This window comes from Typopeltis vanoorti, chromosome 11 (assembly GCF_054136105.1).
Source record: "Typopeltis vanoorti isolate ZY-2024b chromosome 11, IOZ_Tvanoo_1.0, whole genome shotgun sequence".
In the NCBI taxonomy this organism is placed as follows: domain Eukaryota; kingdom Metazoa; phylum Arthropoda; class Arachnida; order Uropygi; family Thelyphonidae; genus Typopeltis; species Typopeltis vanoorti.
Window position 1 is genome coordinate 19,385,138 of NC_143559.1, and position 25,161 is coordinate 19,410,298.

At 35.5% G+C, this 25,161-nt stretch overlaps 1 protein-coding gene across 3 annotated transcripts in view; it reads left to right on the plus strand.

Moving 5' to 3' along the window:
• Positions 1-25,161, plus strand: part of LOC150101351 (methionine synthase-like) — an 815,136-nt gene that overhangs the window by 194,470 nt on the left and 595,505 nt on the right. For all 3 annotated transcript variants that reach the window (XM_090400909.1, XM_090400910.1, XM_090400911.1), the window contains exon 10: positions 24,652-24,746. In XM_090400909.1, the coding sequence (XP_090257035.1) occupies positions 24,652-24,746 (95 nt within the window). The remainder of the gene's footprint in view (positions 1-24,651; positions 24,747-25,161) is intronic.

A 25,161-nucleotide genomic window follows, 5' to 3' on the forward strand; every position in this document is an offset into this window, starting at 1 on the left:
TTTATGTTTTTTATTTTTTCCTGTTACTGATTCCTGGAAGGTAAGATAGTGCCACTGCATAAAGGTGGAAGTGTCTAATTATGGGCCTGTTTGCATGTCATCAGTAGTTGTTAAGGTCTTGGAGAAATTAGTGAGGGACTATATACAACATTAGGCAGATGAGGGTAATGTTATCTCTGAGAATCAGTATGGATTTGTTAAGGGGCGTTCTTGCTTTAGTAATATGATTGCCTTTTATAATTAAGTGACAAGAGCAGTTGATGAGGGAAAGGCATATACTGCCATTTTTTTGGATTTTGCAAAGGAATTTGACAGGGTGCCACATGATAAGCTGATATTTAAGTTGCAGCACATTGGTTTGGATGTCTGGTTGGTCAACTGGATTCAGGATTTTCTGTCCAATAGGTATCAGAGAGTTGTGTATGGTGGGGTCAGTCTCAAGGAGGCAGAGGGTTACAACAGGGGTCCCGCAGGGCTCAGTACTGGGACCTGTATTGTTCAACCTTTATATCAATGATATTGTCAATGGATTGCAAGGGGACATTCAGTTCTTTGCGGATGATGTGAAGCTGGGAAGGGTTATCAGTAATAGTGCAGATGTGGCAGCCCTGCAAGAGGATTTGAATAAACTAGACAGATGGGCAAATGAATTGGGGTGTCGGTTCAATGCAGTAAAATGTAAAGTCTTCAGGTTTGGATCCATCGATGGGAGGATGCATACTCGATTGGAGGAGTTGTACTGGAGGAGGTAGGGGAGACAAGAGATCTGGGGGTGATGATTGATAGAAAACTGAAATTCAGGGAGCATATTGCAAAGCTGGTGAGGGTAAGTCAGAGGATTGCTGCAATACTGAGAAGGATGCTGACCTGCAGAGATAAAAGAGTTATCATTCCATTGTATAAGACTCTGATCCGACCACACTTAGACTATTGTTCTCAGATTTGGTCCCCAGGATTTGAAGGCGATAAATTGACTGTAGAAAGGGTACAAAGGCAGATAACAAAGATGGTTTCTGGATTGTACAATATGAGTTATGAGGATCGACTGAGGGAATGTGGACTGCAGAGTTTGGTGGATAGAAGAAGAAGGAGAATTGATATGATTGAGACTTATAAACTGTTAAGAGGCAGTTACAGGGAGACATTGGGGAGTTCTTTCGCTTGGTGTAATGGCAGGAATTAGCGATGACATGGGGCCATCCCTGGAAGTTATGAAAGGAGGCTGTGCGCAAGAGGGTGAGGAGTGGTTTCTTTGTATGAGTGTGGTGTTGAATTCAGGCAATGCATTCCAAGGTTGGTGCGGTAATGGTTGGTGAGTTCAAGGAGTGGCATGATAAGCTTTGTGTTTCCTAAAAACGACCTGCCACGATGAGTGTCTTTTGACTCCATGGAGGCCTGGATAATAATAATAGCTCCTCTGTAGCGCAATTGGAAGAACATCGGTACGTTGCACCCTTTGATTGGAAAAGGCCTGAGTTCAATTCTCTTCATGACGGGAGGAATCTTTATATGGACTTTTTCAATTGAAGGTGAGTTAGCCGATCTCATACGGAGGTAGCAGGGTTTTTCTCCCAGAAACGCGGGTTTTTCATCCTGCACAAAGACAGATCAGCCCTTCAGAACACATGCAATTTACAGACAAAAAATATTAGCTGTGGTGGTGGTGTTGATTTGTGGTAGAGGTGCAGTGTAGTAGTGGAGATGGAGAGTCATACAATAGGTGTCCTCCCCACCATGAGTCTTCGGACTTCTTGGAGGTGTCACGAATAATAATAATAATAATAATGATAATAATAATTCTTTCATAATTTCTTCATTTCTTTTATGATCGAATAAAGTATGCTTTGCAGTTTTTCTCATAAACTTCATTTCAGCTGTTATTAATTTTTCTTTTTCTTTTTATTTTATTGTCCGGATTTCACTTCCATACAAAAAGACAGGTAGGGCTGATGTGTTGTATACTTTTAGCTTAGTTTGTTTTTGAACTAGTTTAGGTTTAAATATAGAGCTAATCACGCCTTTTATTTTAAAATATTTTACAATTTTTAGGTTTATTTCTTTTTCAATTTCATAAGTAATGATTCATCCTAGGTAGTGATATGAATTCACCTGTTCTAAAATCTTGGTATATATTATTACTTTAGTTCTTATTGAATCTTGTCTGTTAATAGCAATCATTTTTGATTTTTCTGTTGATATTATCATTCCAGAATCTCTTGCTATTCCATTTAAATTTAAAATATCGTTCTGTAAGTTATCTTCAGAATTTGCAATTATTATTTGATCATCAGCAAAAAGGAAAGTATTTAAGTTCACAGTAGGAGACAGTTTAATACCTCGATGTAAATTTTTATTCCATTTTATTATAATTTCATTTAAAATAAATATTAAAAAGAGTAGCTGAAAGGGGACATCCCACTCGGACTCCTTCGTTTATCTCTCTCTGATATATGATAGTTCATAATTTAATCTTATTTGTATTTGATTATTTTCATATATACTTATAATAGCTTTTAGAATATTATTTGATATTTGTCTTTCTTTTAATATGTTAAATAAAGTACTTCTTTTAACTTTATCAAATGCTTTTTCAAAGTCAATAAATGTAATATGTTTCTAAATTGTATTCTCTTCATTTCTTTATTATCAATTTTAGGCAGAATGCTGGGTCTATACATGATCATGCTTTTCTAAATCCATTTTGTACCTCTAAAATAAAGCCTTCAGAATATTTTATTAGTTTGTTATTTAAAATTCTGTTATATATTTTATAACATGAATTTAGAATACTTATACCTCTATAATTTTTAGGGTCATCTCTACTACCTTTTTTTTTTAAAGATATGGATCACACTTGCTTTTTTCCATTCTATTGTTAGGTTATTTGTTGAATAGATTTTATTTAAAAATAATACGAGTCTTTCTTTAAACTTTATTCCTGCATAGTTATAATTCTGAACCTAACTTATATTCTCCAGGTGATTTTCCATTTCTTCTTCCTTTCAGGCTGATTTCTAATTCTTCTTCAGTTATTTCCTTTTCATTTTTATTAAATATTTGCCTGTTATCTTTTTTAAAAATATTTATCTGTCCACAATTCTGTATAGAAATTTAGAAATTCCTCTAATTTGAATTCGGTGTTTAATTTTACACTTTCTTAGTATCTGTACTTAAATGTTTCAAAATATTATATATTAGGTTTCATTTTATATAAATCATGTTTTAAATTAGAAATAAGTTTGTTCCATGATTCTCTGTTTCTTTTTCTGACTTCTCTTTTAGGTATGGCTCTTATTCTTTTATATTCTATTTCATCTAATCTTTTACTGCTTAAGTTATGGGAATGATAGAAGAGGAGAGAATGGAAACAGTAGGAGAGAGGGAATAGTAAGAGGTGTAATGTATGGTGACTCAATGATCCATGGTGTGCAAGATAGGATGCGTGAGGAGTGTTTGCCTGGAGGAACAATTGAAAGTGTGGCTATGGCAATTAAGAGGGGTGAAAGGGTGGATGAGATGATTGTGATGGTAGGAACAAATGACTAGAGAGTGGGCAGCGAGAGATATGAGATTCTTGCTTGAGGTAGTATGAAAGAAGATGCAGAGAGGAAAGATAGTGTGAGTATTGCCTAGGTATGATTGTGACGAGCTGAGCAGAAGAGCAGTAATATTGAATGACATAATAGCTAGAATGTGTGACGAGAGAGGACTGGAATATGTGGATGCTTGGAGTGCATTTGAGGACAGAGAGGAATTGTATGCAAGAGACCGCTTACATTTAAATGAGGAAGGACATAGGCATCTAGAGATATTGCTATTCTGAATGAGTCTAGTCAGTATGTCAATGCAGGGAAACTAGAATGCCCAAGGTGGATGTTAGCAGGGGTGGCCTCTTATGGGAAAGGGTACTTCGGAGAAGGGGGACAATATCAAGTAACTCTGAGCTCAGTGGAGTCTAGAGGGGGATAATGCTGGGTATAGAAATAGTGGCATTTTTATGCTTTATACTAATGCCAGGAGTATCCGGAATAAAGGAGAGGAATTGGTGGTGCTGATAGCATCAGCCTGGCCAAAGATTATTATGATCACTGAGACGTGGTTGACAGAAGAGAATATAATAACAGGAATAGACATAAGTCGTTACTTATGATAAGTAATGACTTATGTCTTCTAAGAGTGAAGGCATTTTAAAGCGCATCGACCAAGGAGCACAGAGGGTGGGGACCAGGAGATGCTTAGACAGTTGAGCTTTTGCAAGTGCAAGAAGAATGATTGTTATGGGAGATTTTAACTACAGCAGTATAAATTGGGGAGAGGAAGATGCATGTAGCAATAACGGAATGGAATTTCTAGAATTCTTGAGGGACAAATATCTTAGGCAACATGTAATAGAGGGAACAAGAGGTTCAAGAGTTTTGGATTTGGTCATAGCATCAGAAGAGTTGATTAACTGAAAAACTGAGATGACATCTCTCCCACCATTTGGAGAGAGTGACCATGTGGTTTTGACTTGGAAGATGAATAGACATGCAAGAGTATCAAAGAGATGGGAACATATGTGGAATTATAAGGTAAGTGATTGTAATAGTCTTAGACATCAACTTGGGGAAGTTTCATGGAGGGAGGAATTGGAATGCCGGGATATCATTAGTGAGGAATATTTGTTAGCAGCAATAGTAAGCTGTATTCCACAAGTAAAGAAGAAGACACAATTGTGGATGACAAACAATATTAAACAGGAACTGCATGTGAAAAAGAGGCTATGGAAGAGATATAAGGAGACAGGTGAAGAGCAGATTCATGAAGAATATAAGACACAGGCCAGGAGAGTGACTAGTATCGTAAGGAAGGTGAAACTGGAATATGAGAAGAGATTGGCCCTAAGATCTAAAGAAAATCCTAGGGAATTTTTTTAGCTATGTGGCCAGTAGGAGGAGAAATGATTGTGGAAGAATGGTATTGTGGGATAAAGATGGGAATAGAGTGACTAATGTAGAGGACATAGTGGAATTGTTCAATGAACACTTTATTGGTGTATTTCATCTTGGAGGAGTAAATTTTAATACTAGAGGGATAGGGCAGTTTCAGAGTTTAGAGGTTTCCAAATACTGAGTACTCTGGATGTCAGTAAAGCTGTGGGACTGGATGGTATTTCACCACGAATTTTGAGAGAATGTGCTAAAGAACTGACGGCTTCTTTGACCTGGCTTTTCAATGAAAGTCTGGCCACAGGAAAGGTGCCCAGGGAATGGAAGGAACGTAAGATAGTGCTATTGCATAAGGGCGGTAGCAGACTGGAAGTGTCTAATTATAGGCCAGTTTGTGTGTCATCGGTAGTTGTTAAGATCTTGGAGAAATTAGTTAGGGACTGTATGCAACATTGGGCAGATGAGGGTAATGTTATCTGTGAGAGACAAAATGGATTTCTGAGGGGGCACTCTTGTTTTAGTAATATGTTAGCCTTTTATAATAAAGTTACAAGAGCAGTAGATGAGGGAAAGGCATATATTGCCATATTCTTGAATTTAGCGATTGACAGGGTGCCAAACGATAACCTGATATTTAAGTTGCAGCACATGGGTTTGGATGTCAGGTTGGTCAACTGGATTCAGGATTGACTGTCTGATAGGTATCAGAGAGTTGTGTATGGTGGGGCAGTTTCAAGGAGGAAGAGGGTTACAAGTGGAGTCCCACAGGGCTCAATACTGGGACCTATATTGTTTAACCTTTATATCAATGACATTGTCAGTGGATTTCAGGGGGATGTTAAATTGTTTGCGGATGATGTGAAGCTGGGAAGGGTTATTAGTAATAGTGTAGATGTGGTAGTCGTGCAAGAGTATTTGAATAAGCTAGACAGATGGGCAAATGAATGGGATGTTGGTTTAATGCAGCAAAATATGAGGTCTTGAGGTTTGGGACACATCGATGGGACTCTGCATACTCTATTGGAGGAGATATACTGGAGGAAGTAGGTGAGACAAGAGATCTGGGGTTGATGATTGATAGAAACCTGAAATTCAAATGACATATTGCAAAGGTGGTTTACCTGCAGCGATAAAACAGTTATCATTCCATTGTATAAGACCATGATCAGACCACACTTGGACTATTGTTGTCAGATTTGGTCCCCAGGACTTGAAGGGGATAAATTACCTGTGGAAAGGGTAGAAAGGCAGATAACAAAGATGGTTCAGGACTGTACAATGGTAATTATGAGGATTGGCTGAGGTAATGTGGACTGCAGAGTTTGGTGGATAGAAGGAGAGGTGATATGATTGACACTTTAAAACTGTTGAGAGGTGGTTGCTGGGTTGACACTGGGGAGTTCTTTTTGATTAGTTGAACAGCGGGAAGGAGTGATGACAAGGTGCCTGGAAGTTACGAAAGGAAACTGTGAGCAAGAGTGTGAGTAGTGGTTTCTTTGCATGGAGGGTGGTTGAACCATGAAATGCATTGCCTCAAAGCGGTGATAGCGAGAACGGTCAATGAGTTTAAGGAGTGGTATGATGGACTTTGTGTTTCCTAGGAGGGACCTCCCACATTGAGTCTTGATAGACTTGTGTTTCCTAGGAAGGCCCTCCTGCAATGAGTCTTTTGAATCCTTGGAGGCCTAAATAATAATAATAATAATTAACCATTTATGGTATGCTTCATTTTTTATTTTGGTTATTTCTTTGATTGTATTGTGCCATGTCTTCAGGTTTTTTTTTTATTTAATTTTTTGGTCTTTCTTAAGCTTTCATTTGCTGCTGTATTTAGTATCATTTTTATATTAATGCATTATATTTCTGTTTCTTCATTTTGTTTTATTTTATCTAAATATTGGTTAATTCTTTGTTCATGTAGCTATTATATATATGTGTCATTTAATAATCTAGTTTTATAAAAAAAAATATTATAAATTTTCTTTCTGTTCTTGTTATTTGTAGCCATTTAGGTGGTAATCTTAATTTTATTTTAACAAGGTACTGGTCACTAATTAATTCATATCCTCTGTGTACTCTAATATCTAAAGAAAATTTTGATGTCTTTTCATTTAAGTTAAGTAATATGCAGTTAAGTAACATACACTTCTTAGGAGATTGAATTTGGAAAAATATGCCATGGGAAGTAAAGCCATGAGAGCAACTTCTTGGAAATTGTGCTTTATAGTATTATTTTTATTATTATTATTATTACCCAAGATCGCATGGAATCAAAGCCTCATCTAGGAGGTCCTTTTATCAAACACACATCTCATCATGCCGTACTTTAAACACACTCAAATTCTCTACAGCCTACAAACACTCTCAGGCAAGGCATTCCAATCATTCACAACTCTGCATAAAAAAAACCTGCTTCTCACTCCCTTACTTACACCCTCTTTATACAGTTTCCAGGGATGACCTCTGGTTCTCCCTGATCTCCCACTATTTTCTGTAGAACCTCTCCAGCATTGATCCTATAACAACCCCTTAATAACTTGTAAGTCTCTATCATATCTCACCTCCTCCTCCTCCTGTCCACCAGACTCTGCAAGTTGCATCTTCTCAATCTTTCCTCATACTTGACATTATAGATGTTATAAATTACCTTAGTTTGCCTCTGGACCCTCTCCAACATCTCTTCATCCTTCTGAAAACCAAGTGACCAAATCTGGGCACAGTCCATGTGTGGCCTAATCAAAGCCTTATACAATGGAAAAAGAATCTCCCTACTTTTACAAATCAGTGTCCTCCACATCATTCCCACAAGCCTTTTTGTTGTCTTCACAATTTTGTCTATGTGTCCCCTAAATTTCTGATCTTTATCCACTGTCACCCCCAGATCTCTTATTTCTTCCACCTTCAACAATATATTCTCACCAAGCATAAATTCTGCATCCCATTTTTGTTTTGCAAATTTTAAATCCTTACATTTTGCAACATTGAACTCACATCCCCATTCCCGTGCCCAATCACTCAATTTGTTCAAGTCTTCTTGTAAGACCATGTAAATGGCTTTACTTTTTCTTATGTGGCCATGTAAAGTGGCAAATTGTGGTGACATTCATATCCAAAATATACATTATGAAGTTACTTTGTAATGATGAATATGTTTAATTATTGATAATTATTTACTTTTTTCCATCATAATCATTAAAATTCTGAGATATATCCTCGGGGAGGGGTATACAGAATATTATTATAGTACTACATGAAAAACCACTAGTTTTGCTAACTTTTCTACCTCCATTCTGTTTAATAGGTGATACCGCTTGAGATTAGCTCTACTAACACGTTCCTGAATGCTAAAAATGTCACTTTCTTTCCTAATATCCTCCTTTTTAATATGATACTGCTATTGATGCCATCTGCTGACTCCTCTAATTTTTCTCAGAATATCCATATTCTTTCGTCGTTGGTCAAGTTTTATTTGTAACCCATCTCTTAGATCCATAAGTTAAAATTGGCTTGAACACGGTCTTGTATACAGTTAGTTTAGTGTTTTGACCACTTTCTTTTATCCCATAGTTGACTACCTGGCATACTTGCTTTGTTAATTCTGCTGTCTATTTCCTAATTTAATTTGCCATCTTCACTTAAAATTATTCCTAAATAGCAGAAATTTTTTATTTGTTCTATAGATTCTCCATTCGGGATGAAGTGGATGTTTTCATTGCTTGTACCTATTTTCAGTTTTTTTATTGCTGATTTTCATGTCAAATTTATGACACCAGTTATTCAATATACTTAGAGATCCTGCAGGTATATGCTGAATTTATTTAGAGTATAACCATTTTCTGCATAAAGTAATGAGTTGAGATTAATATCTTCAATTTTGATATCTATTTCAATCTCTCTTTCCTTCTTATTGTGATCCATATAAATGATGAATAACAGTGGAAATAACATACACACTTGGCTGGCATTTGGTTTAACATCAAAGCATCTTCCTTTACTTCTTTCAATTCTAATTGCTGACTTACAACTTAAAGATGACTATGTGCAACCTGTTATAATATCCCATTTACATCATATAACTGCAATGTTTTGAACTAAATCTACAAAACTTAAATATAGATCATTGTTACATTCCCATGATTTCTTAACTATTTGTCTTAAAGTGAAAATGTAATCTGTACAACCTCTGTTTTCTCTGAACCTAGTTTGTTCTTCTTTGTTTCCCTTCAACAGTTTTCTTAACATTTTCTCAAGTATACTTCCATAAATGTTAATCAGTTGGAAAATTCCTCTGTAATTCTCACATTCAGTTTTATTTCCCTTTTTTTATAGATTGGTACTGTGAGAGAGAACTCTACTCCAATCAAATGGAATTTGACCATCTTGCCTTTTAAATTATGCATTGCAGCCGCTATAAAACTTTTATACCTTCATATTTCAGAATTTCTTGCCAAAAAAAACACATTGAGATTTTTGATTGCTTTTTTCTACTTCAAGTACTGATATGTATTCGATTTCTTTTGAGTGTTTCTACCACTATGCTGTCACTGCTTTTCATTTAGCAATCTTTCAAAGTAATTACTCATACATGTAAAATATCTTTATCTTCAGTTTTCCTTTCACCTTTATCATCTCTGGTTCCTTTTACAATAAAACTCTCTCATCCATTTCCAAATTATTATTTCAATAGCCTCCAGAATATTTTATTGCTTTTCTGATATTGATTTTCTATGTTTTTAGCAAAGTCTTTCTATGACTTTTGTTTAGCTAGTTTTACACAGTGCTTTCTTATATTTCCCTCTGTATTCTCTAAGAGCACACTGACTTATTTGCAAGGAACTTTTGATATGCTTTCTTCTTTTTCTGGACTATCTCTTTAACTTCATGAGTCCACCATGGAATTCCGATTTTGCTTCCTGAGTCCACCAAGGGGATCTAATATTGATCTAATATTCTATCCTTGCAGATTACCTTACCATATACCTGTATGGATGAATGAATCAATGTTTTCTTCAGGGTTTGTCACCGAATATCCAAAGTTTGGTTCTTGTTTTCAAACTCTTTAATTTTTTATTGAATAATTTTTGAGTAATTTGAGAGTATAGTTCACCGCTAAAAATTGACTGCAAATTGTTTAACTATGATTCATTTAAAACTTTCTTACACACCTTTCATTTCAATATGAAATTCATTCGTGTCCTGCTCAACACAAAATGCTGATCACTTCCAATTTCAAATTCTCTGTATACTGTTGTGTCCTGCACCAGTTTTTCAACTGGTACATGACACAAGCGTTTCTGTCAACAATAATATAGTCAGTGAGACTTTCTTTTTTTTTTTGCATCTTCTTTCCATGTGAATTTGTGCACATTTTTTGTTGAAACATGGTGTTAGTAATAACTATTCTGCATCCTGAGCAGAAATCCAGCAGGCACTTACCATAGTATTAACTTTTATTTTTTTTCCAAATTTTCTTAACATGTTCCTTGCTTATATATATATATATATATATATATATATATATGAAAGAATGATCATTAGCTCCGTTAACATACATATTTTTATGAAGAATTGAATGACTAGAACATAGATTTAAGTAAAACGGTTTTAATATAAAAACACTACTAGTTTTGGCCTGTAACAGCCTTCATCAGGTGACATTATAAAAGAAAGAAAAAAGAAGAAAAAACACTAAACACTGAATTTTAAAAGACTATGAACAACATAGAGAGTCTCTATACATAATTAGCATGAAAACATTGTAGTTGTATTTAAAGCTGTTCTTTCATTTGTTGCATTGTTGGGAGAGTGCGTGCTTGCAGCATCACGTGAATGCCAGTACATGATTACAGCTGAATGACTATCTGGGAGGTTTTAGCTCAAGTTATTATTTAGATGAACAAGATTGAAGATGATTTCTCTAGATTCCATGATTTTTCTCTCTAGTTCATCATTGCAACGGAAGATGTTAGTAGATTTTTCGCAGCAGACTTTGTGACTGGTTTTCATCATTAGGATTAGCAGAGAAAAGAATATGACTTGATAATGCACTGGCTTGCTGTCTCTTGTAAGTAATGTCCCTCATGTGTTCTTCCATACGCAATTCGACAGATTTGTCTGTCTGCCCAAAATAAGGAATATCATATATATATATATATATATATGAGTATATACATATATATACAAGGAAAATTTGTACACATGTATACCAAGACAATTAAACTGTGCATTAATAATAATTCATTCTCATACACTTTTATCCAAATTAAATTGTGCAGATAACAAAGATGGCTGTGCCCAACTAAATTTAATATTAAATATGAGAAAAACATAAGCCAAGAAATAACATTAATCTATCAAACTGCATTTCCATGCAAAACTTCAATTAAATCTTGAATGTTAGTTCTCTGAGTGGACTAAGCAAGGCAGGTAAATTATATCAATCCTTTTTATTGGCTTGTCAGGTTTTTTGCAATCATCCTTTCCTTTTTAACGAGTGAGAGAATTTAACTGAAGAAACAAAGTATTCCTCCATAAAGTAGTATTTATCAGTAAAATACTACTTCCATTGATATGAAGAGCATATGGTATGTATAGCATAATGAAGATATATTTATGAAGTTAGTTTTTTCCATTTACAATTACTTATGAAAGTAATATCAATTTGCTTTGCCCTTTTCAATTAAAATAAATCCATTCTGTAAGAACTTTAAAAGTAACAGCACTCTAGTTGCTTTTAGTGGACTGTATGCCGATTTATTTGTTAAACTTCCATTTTATTCCTTAATTAATTTTATGGAAAGTCTGGATCCATATTATTCCATAACATTTAAAATTTTCACTTTTCTCTCTCTCTCTCTCCTCATGCCATCTGTTCCCTACTTTTAATTTTTTAGTATTCTTCACTGCTAGACCATCAAACACTATGTAAAGTTATATGTTGCATCAGCCACATATGGGTTCTTTGTTCACCTGCTTGTTAATATCGCTGTCAACATGAGCGTTTGTTTAGATGTAGATAAACTCTTATTATAATTTCACTTTATAATTTTTAGTGAAGTTGGTAAATTAAATATGGAAATAGACAACAGAATCAACAAAGCTCGTGTGATAGGAAGTCAATTGAATAAATTTATATGGAATAAGAGAGAAATTTGTCAAAACACTAAATTAGCTGTATACAAGACAGTGTTCAAACCAATTTTAACTTATAGATCTGAGAGCTGGGTCAGAAGTAAAACACTTGACCAAAGACTAGAGACCGCAGAGAGGAAAGATTAGCGAAACAAGTGTTCTCTGCCAGGTTGGCAGGAAAAAGACCCAGAGGAAGACCAAGATATAGGTTGTTGTGGTAAAAAGTGCCTTAGAAGAGAGAAATATAAGATCTGATAAAGTTGGAGTCTTGGCAGGTAAGAGACTAATTTGGAGGAAAATTGTAGATAGGAAGTTAGTAATGATGTAAATTTTTCATGTAGTGCTATTGCTATCATATCCTGTACACCCCCCCCCCCCAGAGGGTTCATGGCAGGAATTTGATGATGATGATAATTTCACTGAAATACTATTATTCACACTTTCCTTCAGCATTTTCTTGTGTTATGCATCTATATCTAAAAGTACTCTCTGAACTGAAGAAATCAGTTTAGATTTTGAAATTGCTCTGCTGTGATGTCAAGAATGGTAAGCTCTGTTATCAGTCATATACACCATAGTGCTGTAAATTCGTATATTAAAGATCCAATGACACCAAATGCAGTGTGACACATGGTGTGTTGATTTGAAGAGACAGGCAGTTTGCAGTCCAACCAGGAAGAGTGTGTAAATCTAAAATTCTGTAAATGACTGAAGATGTTGCAATTTCAGTTGTTGAGCAGTCAAATAAGAATGCTGTAAATTCATGCAGTATATGTATCATAGCAAGTCAGATTTACCATACACAATGTTTGGTAACTTTGCAGTGCTACCTGTGTAAACTTAGTCTTTCTTATTAGATCATTTTTCTTTGAAAAAATCCATCAAACCAGACCTGTGACCTGCATGGTCATGGCTTGCACATTACCGGGACATGTTGAGCAGTTTTGTCATCCTGCAACTGCAGCAGAGAGAGTGCCTGAATACAATAGTGTTGATTTAAGATGGACATGATGTTCAGTAATTATTGCATGAACATTTCAGAGAGGATAGAGTAAGTAGGTAATTGCTTATCTTCTATGAAATGGCCACCACATTCACCAGACCTTAACCCCTGTGACTTTTGGTTTTGGGATTACCTCGGAAGCATGGTGTAGCAGGCAAACTTCTGATACCCAAAGTTCAGAGTTCCTCTGTTGACAGTACTGTATGGTAGTATCAGCTGTTGGTCCTCACAAAGGTCAACATCTTAAATGTCACATCCATTGATCATTGGGATCTCCTTATAGTAGGTCAGCTCTATGTGATATGTTTTTTTGTATCATATTATTTTATAAATTGAGTGAAATAAATATTATCGATGACTTTTTACGATATTGCACTATCCAGTTCACATTAATATAATTTTCTTCCACTCACAGCACTATATTTCTCCTATTGGTCATTTTTGAACTAATTTTTTTTATTGGCAAAATCTCTCCCTCAAGATCTGATTAGGATATGCACCAAGTTCGAGAGTATTTCATCTACTGGTTTCATCTACTTGATATCCACCAAATTTGAGAGTATTTGAGAGTATTTGAGGGTTTGTCTACGTGTATATTATTATTATTATGATTTAGGACCTCCATGAAGTCTCAAGATTCCATGGGAGGATTACTGTGGAAAACACAAAGTCTATCATACTGCTCTTTGAACCTCTTGACTGTTTGTGCTCTCACTACTCTATCAGGCAGTGCATTCCATTGTTCAAATGCCCTCCATGTAAAGAAACCATTCCTCACCATCTTGTTCATGACTTCTTTTTGCAACTTCCAGAGATGGGCCCCTGTCCTCATTCCTTTCCTTCCTCCCCCATTCCCCCAAATGAAAGAACTCCCCGGTATCAATCCTATAATTACCTCTCAACAGTTTAAGAGCTCCAATCATATTACCTCTCCTTCTGTTCACCAAACTTTGCAGCCCACATTCCCTCAGCCTGTCCTCATAACTCATACAGTCCTGACATCATCTTTGTTGTCTGCCTCTGCACTCTTTCCATGGTTAATTTATCCAGATAAATTAACTATGCAGTGTAGCCACTGTAAGACTTTTATACCACCATACTTCAGCATTTCTGGTTGAATATCATCGACTTCTGCTGCCTTTCCACATTTCAAGCCTTTGATGGCTTTTTCTACTTCAAGTATGGATATGTATTCCTGACTGCATGCCTGGTCAGTGTTTTTTATCACTCTGCTGTCATCACTGCTTGTTTCATTTAGCAGTTTTTCAAAGTAATTACTCCATATTTCAAGGATATCTTTTTCTCCCATTTTCATGTCACCTTTATCATCTCTAACTCCTTTTACAGCACTCTTTCCTCCATTCCTAAGCTTCTTCAACAACCTCCAGAATATTTTGCCACCTTCTTGATATTTATTTTCTATATTCTTGCCAAAGTCCTCCCATGACTTTTGTTTAGCTAGTTTTACACATTGTTTAGCTTTCTTACATTTGTCTGTGTATTCTGTAAGAGTAAAAGCTGACTTATTTGCCAGGAACTTTTGATATGCTTTCTTCTTTTCCTTCACTGCCTCTTTAACTTCCTGTGTCCACCAGGGAGTTCTGATTTTTTTATCCTTACAGACAACCTCACCACATGCCTCTCTGGCAGAATCAATCAATGTTTTCTTCAAGACTTGCCACTGAATCTCCAAGGTGTGATTCCTGTTCTCAAACTCTTTCATTTTTTCTTCAATAATCATTGTGTATTTTAGTCTACAATTCACATCTGAGAGCTGCTCAACTTTTATTCGCTTTAAAACTTTCTTACATGTCATTCTTTTCGATATGAAATTCAATTTTATCCTGCTCAAGTCTAAATAGTGATCACTTCCAATTTCAAATCCTCTGTACATTCTGGTGTCCTGCACCAGGGAGAAAACATCACTATCAACAATAACATAGTCAGTGAAACTTTTCTTATTCCTAGCCTCTTCTCTCCATGTGAATTTGTGCACATTTTTATGTTGGAACATGGTGTTAGTAATAACCAGTCCATGTCCTGAGCAGAAATCCAACAGATATTTGCCATTATTATTAGCTTTGCTCTTTTCTCCAAATTTTCCCAAAATATTTTTGTATGTCTCACAATTATTTCCTACTCTGCTGATCCCCAACAAGGATCAACTTTTCCTTTTTCATTGTGTCAGTTGCTTTTTCTAAAGCATCAAAAAATTCCTCCAGTTCTACTTTAGTAGAACTTTCTGTGGGACCATAGGCACAAATAAGTCTTATTGTCCAGTTTCCCATTCTCATATTTGCCCATATTACTCTACTTGAGACTGCCTGCCTTTCAAGAAGATTAGCCTCATATTTTGTGTTGAATACTATGGCTATTCCTTCTTTTCCTTGATTGTCATTGCTTGAATATAACATTTTATATTTAATGCTCAGAAAGATCTCACCAGTTTTTGTCTTTTTTGTTTCAGTCACCTCTATTATGTCGATCTGGTACTTATCTAATTCCTACTAGTTCCATTTCTTTGCCATTCAGGCTTCTTATGTTGATAGTTCCGATCTTTATCTCTGGTGATGTTGAGTTGGGGTGTGTTTTCAGATTTGTTCCAGTAGCTGACTTTTTTGCTGTTCGCCCTGGTTACCTGGTGAAAACAACGGGCGCCTTGTTTAACCGGGCGATGCCCCAGCCAGCATGAAATTTTGTCATATTGTACCATCATTTTTTATTTTGGTTTAACCAATAAGAATACAATTTGGTCGGCTAAATCCCAAATTGCCAGCCCATCCTCGTTCGTACAGTATCCAAGTAGATACCCAACAGGATACACCACGAGAAGGTGAGGATTGAACATTAGGTCAGAAGCCCTGGTCGGCTCTCCGCATTCCTTTAAAGGCTATGTGGAGGTCTCCTCTCAGTTATACAGCTTTGATCCTTATATAAGTATACTAATTATCTCATCATCATCATCAAATTCCTGCCATGTACCCTCAAGGGGTGTACAGGATATGACAGTACTACATGAAAAAATTACATCATTACTAACTTCCTATCTACAATTTTCCTTCAAATCAGTCTATTACTTCTCAAGACTCCAACATTATCAGATCTTATATTTCTATCATCTAAGGCACTTTGTGCCGTATCAATCCACCTATATCTTGGTCTTCCTCTGGGTCGTTTTCCTGGCAACCTGGCAGAGAACACTTGTTTTGCTAATCTTTCCTCTCCCATTCTATTTAAGTGACCATACCATCTGAGATTAGCTCTGCTAACGCATTCCTGGATGCTGACAATGTCAAGTTCTTTCCTAATATCCTCATTTTTAATATGATATTGCCATTGATGCCATTTGTTCACGCCTCTAATCTTTCTCAGGACTCTCATATCTGCGGTCTCTAGTCTTTGGTCAAGTGTTTTACTTCTGACCCAGCTCTCAGATCCATAAGTTAAAATTGGTTTGAACACAGTCTTGTATACAGCTAATTTAGTGTTCCGACTAATTTCTTTCTTATTCCATATGAATTTATTCAATTGACTTCCCATGATACCAGCTTTGCTGATTCTGTTGTCTATTTCTATATTTAGTTTACCATCTTCAGTAAAAATTGTGCCTAAGTAGCTGAAATGTTTTACTTGTTCCACAGGTTCTCCATTCACAACACAGTTGACATTTTCAATGATTCTGCCTATTTTCATTGTCTTTGTCTTTTTATTGCTGACTTCATACCATATCTATTACAACAGCTATTCAATTTAGTCAGAGAATCTTGCAGACTTGTAGCGGATTTATTTAGAAGTATAACATCATCCGCATAAAGCAAAGAGCTGACATTAACATCTCCAATTTTGATATCAGGTTTAATACCACATTCCTTCATAATGTGATCCATATAGATAATGAATAACAGAGGGGATAATGTACATCCTTGTCTCACACCAGATTTAACATTAAACCATCTTCCTGTACTTCCATCAATTCTAACTGCTGACTCACAACTCAAATAAAGACTAAGTATTGCTTGATATAATGACCCATTGACACCATATAACTGCAGCGTATTTAATAGCTTCTCTCTTGGCACCTTGTCATATGCCTTTTCCAAATCGACAAAACTTAAATACAGATCTTTGTTATATTCCCATGCTTTCTCGACTATTTGTCGTAAAGTGAAGATCTGATCCTGACACCCTCTATTTGGCCTGAATCCAGCTTGTTCTTCACCAAGCTTTTCTTCCACAATTCTTCTCAACCGTTTCTCAAGTATACTTGCATAGATTTTGACAGGAACACTCAGTAGGGAAATACCTCTGTAATTCTCACATTCAGTTTTATTTCCCTTTTTATATATGGGTACTATGAGAGCTCTACTCCAATCATTGGGAATTCGTCCCTCTGTCCAGGCTTTCTGAACTATGCAGTGCAGCCACTGTAAGACTCTTATACCACCATACTTCAGCATTTCTGGTCGAATATCATCTACTCCTGCTGCCTTTCCGCATTTCAAGCCTTTGATGGCTTTTTCTACTTCAAGTATGGATATGTATTCCTGACTGCATGCCTGGTCAGTGTTTTTTATCACTCTGCTGTCATCACTGCTTGTTTCATTTAGCAGTTTTTCAAAGTAATTACTCCATATTTCAAGGATATCTTTTTCTCCCATTTTCATGTCACCTTTATCATCTCTAACTCCTTTTACAGCACTCTTTCCTCCATTCCTAAGCTTCTTCAACAACCTCCAGAATATTTTGCCACCTTCTTGATATTTATTTTCTATATTCTTGCCAAAGTCCTCCCATGACTTTTGTTTAGCTAGTTTTACACATTGTTTAGCTTTCTTACATTTGTCTGTGTATTCTGTAAGAGTAAAAGCTGACTTATTTGCCAGGAACTTTTGATATGCTTTCTTCTTTTCCTTCACTGCCTCTTTAACTTCCTGTGTCCACCAGGGAGTTCTGATTTTTTTATCCTTGCACACAACCTCATCACATGCCTCACTGGCAGAATCAATCAATGTTTCCTTCAGAGTTTGCCACTGAATCTCCAAGGTTTGATTCCTGTTCTCAAACTCTTTCATTTTCTTTTCAATAATATTTCTGTATTTTAGTCTACAGTTCACATCTGAGAGCTGCTCAACTTTTATTCGCTTTAAAACTTTCTTACATGTTATTCTTTTCAAAATGAAATTCAATTTTATCCTGCTCAAGACTAAATAGTGATCACTTCCAATTTCAAATCCTCTGTACACTCTGGTGTCCTGCACCAGGGAGAAAACATCACTATCAACAATAACATAGTCAATGAGACTTTTCTTATTCCTAGCCTCTTCTCTCCATGTGAATTTGTGCACATTTTTATGTTGGAACATGGTGTTAGTAATAACCAGTCCATGTCCTGAGCAGAAATCCAACAGATATTTGTCATTATTATTAGCTTTGCTCTTTTCTCCAAATTTTCCCAAAATAATTTTGTATGTCTCACAATCATTTCCTACTCTACTATTTAGATCCCCAACAAGGACCAACTTTTCCTTTTTCATTGTGTCGGTTGCTTTTTCTAAAGCCTCAAAAAATTCCTCCACTTCTACCTTAGTAGAACCTTCTGTGGGACCATAGGCACAAATAAGTCTCATTATCCAGTTCCCCATTCTCATATTTGCCCACATTACTCTACTTGAGACTGACTGCCATTCAAGAAGATTAGCCTCGTATTTTGTGTTGAATACTATGGCTACTCCTTCTTTTCCTTGATTGTCATTGCCTGAATATAACATTTTGTATTTATTGCTCAGAAAGATCTCACCAGTTTTGGTCTTTTTTGTTTCAGTCACCCCTATTATATCGATCTGGTACTTATCTAATTCCTCAGCTAGCTCCATTACTTTGCCATTCAGGCTTCTTACGTTGATAGTACCGATCTTTAACTCTGGTGATGTTGAGTTGGGGTTTGTTTTCAGATTTGTTCCAGTAGCTGACTTTTCGCTGTTCGCCCTGGTTCCCTGGCGAAAACAACGGGGGCCTTGTTTAACCGGGCGACCCACAGCCGGCATGAAATTTTGTCATGTTGTACCATCATTTTTTATTTTGGTTTAACCAATAAGAATACAATTTGGTCGGCTAAATCCCAAATTGCCAGCCCATTCTCGTTCGTTCAGTATCAAAGTAGATACCCAACAGGGTGCACCACGAGAAGGTGAGGATTGGACATTAGGTCAGAATCCCTGGTCGGTTCTCCGCATTCCTTTAAAGGCTATGTGGAGGTCTCCTCTCAGTTATACAGCTTTGACCCTTAAGCACCCCTACTAATTATCTTGAAAGGGTAAAAAAGGTAAAAAAAAAAAAAACCGTGGATATTATTCTGATCTATTTTCTTGTATTGTTATTAATTTTTTTCATAGTCCAGAAACTCTGGAGATCTAATATGATGCTTCCAGACTCAGTGAAAAACTTGATTAGAAACAGTTAAGGAATAATGTAATTAACTAATATTAATAATATACTGCTGCAAATTGCTTTCTTTTTTTGCTTGAGTGATGACAGAGATTATCTTTGATAAAATAACAAATAAGTGATATTTTCCTCATCTCTTTTTTGTCTACATTTAGGTTAGTTTATTTTGGGTTTTAACTACTGATATACTGCTGACTACTTTAGTAACCAAAAAAACTTAATATTTAAAAAGAAAAGAGATCAGAACTGTAATTCCAAACATGAGGTTACATAAAGCTTGTCTCCTCCCATTTCTCACATATTATGAAGTTGAGTGCGTGCAATGAGAGAATTAGATTTTTCTCTCATACAACTGTGAGATAATAGTAAATGCATCCAGGTGTGAATGAGTTTAAGAGAAGGGATGATAGCTGGTGTTGGTGATTGCTTATATCATTGATTTATTCAAAAAACTTCATTGATCACAATAAAGATTATAAACATCTTGGTTTTATATTCTTTATTGTGATAAATGAAGTTTTGAAAATAGTTTCGAAAACTATTTTCAAATAATTTTTTGAATGTAAAATTCAATTTTACATTTTGAATGTAAGTCTAGAAACTAATTTCTAAAAACTAAAATCTAATTGAATGTAAATCTAAAATCTCCCTTTTGGATACTTTAATGCATTGTAACTCTGCTAGTAATATTGAATTTTCTGTTTACAGGAAGCCATTCTTTACAGGTAGATAAATGCACACATCATTACGTCATCATCCTTCACAAAAAAATGTGTATTATCAAAAGCCTTGTGCACCGATCATGCACAATTTGTTTCTTTGAGTTTCTTCTGTTAGAAGAATTAAATAAAATAAAACTTACTCAATTACTTAATGGATACAGCATAACTTTGAAACAGAAAATAATTGATAATTTTCACCCCTCTCCCACACTGCAACAATCTGACGATAAAAGGATCCTCATACTCTAACATAAAGGAACATCTGAAGAAATTCCAAGGACTCTTCATAGAGATAATCTGTATACCACTTTCAAACCATCCTAGAAGTTGTCATCTTTCTTTCCACCTCTCATAGATACATTATCACCTCGGTCCTGACCTGGTGTTTATCAAATAACCTGCTCTTGTCATCTTTGTTACTTTGGACTGACTGGCCATTCTGCTATTATTAGAATCCAAGAACATCAAGATTATATAAGATTTTTGGATTTTGAAGCTTCAGGCATTCCTTCTCATTTCATTGATACTAGGTACAGACTTCACTGGAACCAAACCAAGATGCTATGCTACAGTAGGTTCAAATTTGATTGTCTGTTTTGAATTGCATGAAATCCTTTCCATGCATGCCACCATGCATGGAAATCATGCATGCCACCATTCCAGTTTTAATTGGACATAGTATGCCTTCCTGTAAGTTTTGGGAAGTGATTGCTATTAATTGTTTATAATTATTATACATCTATACCTACTACTTTGAACTCGGATAGTATTTCCTCCTACTTGTACAGCTGTAACCTTGACACATGATATTATACACATGCTATATGGCATGTTCTTATGTTCATAATTTAAATGTTTTAGCCAATTATTCTGTCTTCTCCCTGAATAATGCTGATGACATAGTGAGCAAAATATATAGAAGTAATAAATTCTGTTTAGTTTTCTCTTACATATGTGAAGCTATTATTTAAAACATTATACAATAATGTTTTCATTATTGTATAATGATGTATTGTATATAAAAGATATTCAAAAATATTCATGACTTTGAGATATGACCTTATATACACTGTTTTAAAGAAGTCAATGGACATCTCCATGGGCAAGGTGCATTTATGACATGTAACGTGTCATGTGTTTGTAGTCAATATAAATTGGAGGAGTATGATATTCCCAAGTCATTTCAACTGTATCCAGGTGAAATAGCTGCAAGAAGGGAACTGACAAAGTTTGACAGAGTTTGTGATAGGATGCTGTGTAGCAGATCTGTATGTTTGGCAAATGGTTGACAAATTGGGCCATTCCAGGTCAACAGTCAGACATACCATACTGACTTGGAAGTGCACAAAGTCAGCTGCAGGTGCTAGCCACAGTGGATGACCCACCACACTCACTGAATGCAATCATAGGGTGCTATGAAGGACAATATGTAAAATCATCATTTGTCGGCCAACACATTAAATGCAGAGTTTCAGGCATCAACTGGAACACAAATCTTCACAAAAACATTTAGAACAAAGACTCACAATGTGGGTTCCATGGTAGGACTGCAATATGCAAGCCTCACATTACCTAAACCAACATGCAGCATTGTCTCCAGTGATGCAAAGAGTGTGTACAGTAGAATGTGGGAGCTTGGAAAGCTGTGTTACAAATCATGCTACATCCTAAACTGAGCAGATGGATGGGTGTGTCAGATGCCCTGTGAATATCTCTTACCAGAGTTTGTAACCCCAACTTTGAAATTCACAGGTGGTGGTGTGATGGTATCGTCCTGTTTTTCCTGGTTTGGCTTCAGGATCTCTGTTTGTGGTGCCACAATCATTGAATTCCAAGAGGTATCTGAACATTGTGGACATTGCAATGCTTCCTAATTTGTGGCATTTCTACAGAAGTGACCATTGTCTCTTCTGTAGAAATCAGTGCCCTGTGTCATAAGGCTGCTGCAATTGCGTGGTTTGTGGACATGAATGTTACCACATTTGATTGGCCTCCACAGAGCCCTGGAGTGTCAGGTGAGGTCAAGGAATGTCTATCCCACCTCATTATATGCCTTAAGGAAGAATGGTCCAAAATTCCAATTGATCACTATCATACTCTTGTGGAAAGTGTGTCCCATAGAATTGCTGCATTCATCACAGTGAAAGGAGGGCCTATATCTTATAAAGGTGGGCACTATGGCTGTTTTTTTCTTCATACTATGGTGTTTGTTGACTTCTTTCCAAGCAGTATGTTATATTCATGTTCACCCCATTTCCTATGAATTTGCTTAATGGATTTTTATGCAGTATTTTATTGCATACCTGTATAATGATCTTCAGTATCATGGTATTGCATTTGTTAATCAAACCTACTTCGTAATTAAATATCTTTCTTGTGTTTACGTGCTTATATTATTCAAACCTACCTCCTACAAGAAGGGAGATGACTTTCAAAGGCATGACCCAGTTTCAGAAAGCAGTTACCCCCCCCCCCCCCAAATAGTGTATAATATGTCTATGCACACATTGCAGATTTTTATTGGGAGTAATATCCTGTGTGAGCACCTAGTTCATCTATCTCTGTCATTTGAGTCACTGCATTATCTTTATCTGGACGCACTGTAATTCGTTATTATTATTATTAGACACCTCCAGGGAGTCCAAAGACTCATCGAGGGAGGGCACATATTTCATTATCTTCTACTTTACCTTATTACTATTTACATTCATTAATTTTATACGTTCATAATCATTCTTTCTTTTATTTCTGCAGAGAGCAACAAATTTTTGAGATTTCTTTTCTTCTGCTTTGCTAAATATTGCTCTGTTCTGATCAGCCTTCCTTGTCCATAGTGACTTTTTTTTTTGTTGCTGCTGATTATGTAGCTCTTTATGTTCTCTCTACATTTTCCATTTTTGCATTATCATGCAATATCAACCCATTAAATTTCTGTGATTTAACCTACTTCTAGTTATGCTGCTGTTGCTTCTTTCAAACACTCCATGTACACTTTCTGTGCATTGCAAATATCCCTTCCTTGTAGCTAGGAGCAGTATTATGTTACGATACTACACCTAGTGATGTCCTTATTTTGTCATAATCACCCACTCTCTTGTTGTTCATAACTGTTCTTAACTAGATGTTCTAAATACTTAGAATCAGGCTTCATGATCACTCTCCTCATTTGGAGTGGCTACTTTGGTTCTGGACTTGACTTCTGATACCATCAGCCAATTCAGCACTTTTTAACCCAAAATCTTCTGTCTGCTGTGTTAGGTAATTATTTCTCTATTTCTCAGTAGCAGCATAATTTCTTCCCCCTTCCTCACATGCACACCACTCTCTTCCTTAAAATCTTTGTTGATATAGGTAGTCTTCCTAGTGATTACTTGTCCTTTGTTCATTTCAGCTAATTTACTACTGTACCATCTACATCTTCTGTTCTCCAGGTTGAAGTAGTAACTGACTATATACAGTCAACTCCTAATATTGAAGACATATCATAACAGTCTCACTCACTGTAACAAACTACTGAAAAATTCTCAGCAGAAGCTCCATAGATTCAATTTTGATAAAAGTTAATGGGGATACTACTGTGTCAAGAATAATTATTTTAATTTACCGATGTTCTGACCTTCATATAAGGTCATCATCTGGAGTATACACAGATAAGCTACAATTCAAACAGTATGGCAAAGTGACACTAATCTTATCACCCATTATTCTACTGGCCAGATGTCTTGCAGCTTATGTTATTAGGGGCACAAATTCACCTTGAAGAATATCAAGAATATATTTTAAATAAATCCAGTTTAGCAAGCCACACCTTATCTACAAAACAAAGAATTCAGTTGGAACAATACCAAAGTATTACACAAAAGCTATTTTCTTTTGGAAAGACTGTACAAAGTAAGCTGTGAAGCACACATTCATAATCCAATCTTAACAAAAAAACATTGCCTTAAAATTTCTGAATTTTGGGAAGTAATCCTAGCTAATACTCACCATTCATGTGTTTCATAAACAGTAATTAATTAATTGTTTAAATTTAAAAATATTTTATTAACTATTTTATTTTAATTTTAATTTATTCTTTATCTATTAATGCAGATAAATACTTCTTCAGTCAGTAACGCATATAATATCACGTGCTTTCAATTTATTTGTTGTTCTCTATTTTTTATGGTTATCTTCCTGTATTGAAAATGGTTATGAAACAAAGCCGAAAATTCTACAAATAAACAATTTTTACCTGAGTGACTTCTGTCATTAATTAGTATTATAATGATGCATTTCTATTTATTTTATCTGTTGTAAAGGGTCGGAACAACAGTTTGTGTGAAGCATTTAAATCTTTTTTATTGTTATTATTTATAATTGAATATCAAATAATATATCAATGTGAATTAAAATTTCCAATTTAGATTAATTTTTTCTGAAGGTTTCAGGTACAATTGTCGATAAAAGTGGACGTACATTATCTGGACAGACATGTGAGGCCTTTTTAATCAGTATATCACATTCTCAACCAATGTGGTGAGTGCAGCTTATACTGTTGTACTTTATTCCTAAAATCATAACACTGGTATTTCATATGTATAATAAATTATTTTTGCAAATGTCAAGGAATAGTCCTCTAAAGGTCAAGTCATTGGAATTGCAATTTCTAGGAACAAGCTGCAAATCTGTAAGTACATTTTTCTGAAACGTTGTACTTTAGCGAAACTTAGGAACACAAATCGAAACATAATATTATAACCTTGACTATAAAGAAACACTAAGATGGTGGCACACTGTGAAGTTGAGTTTGAGAGAGTTTGATTTAAAAAATAGGGCATACTAACTGCAGTGAGCAAACTAATGACAGTATTCAACAAAATGAAGAACAAAACAAAAGTATTCAAGGAACCTCAAAAGTATTCAATTCACCTCAACAAAATGGGTAAAGGCT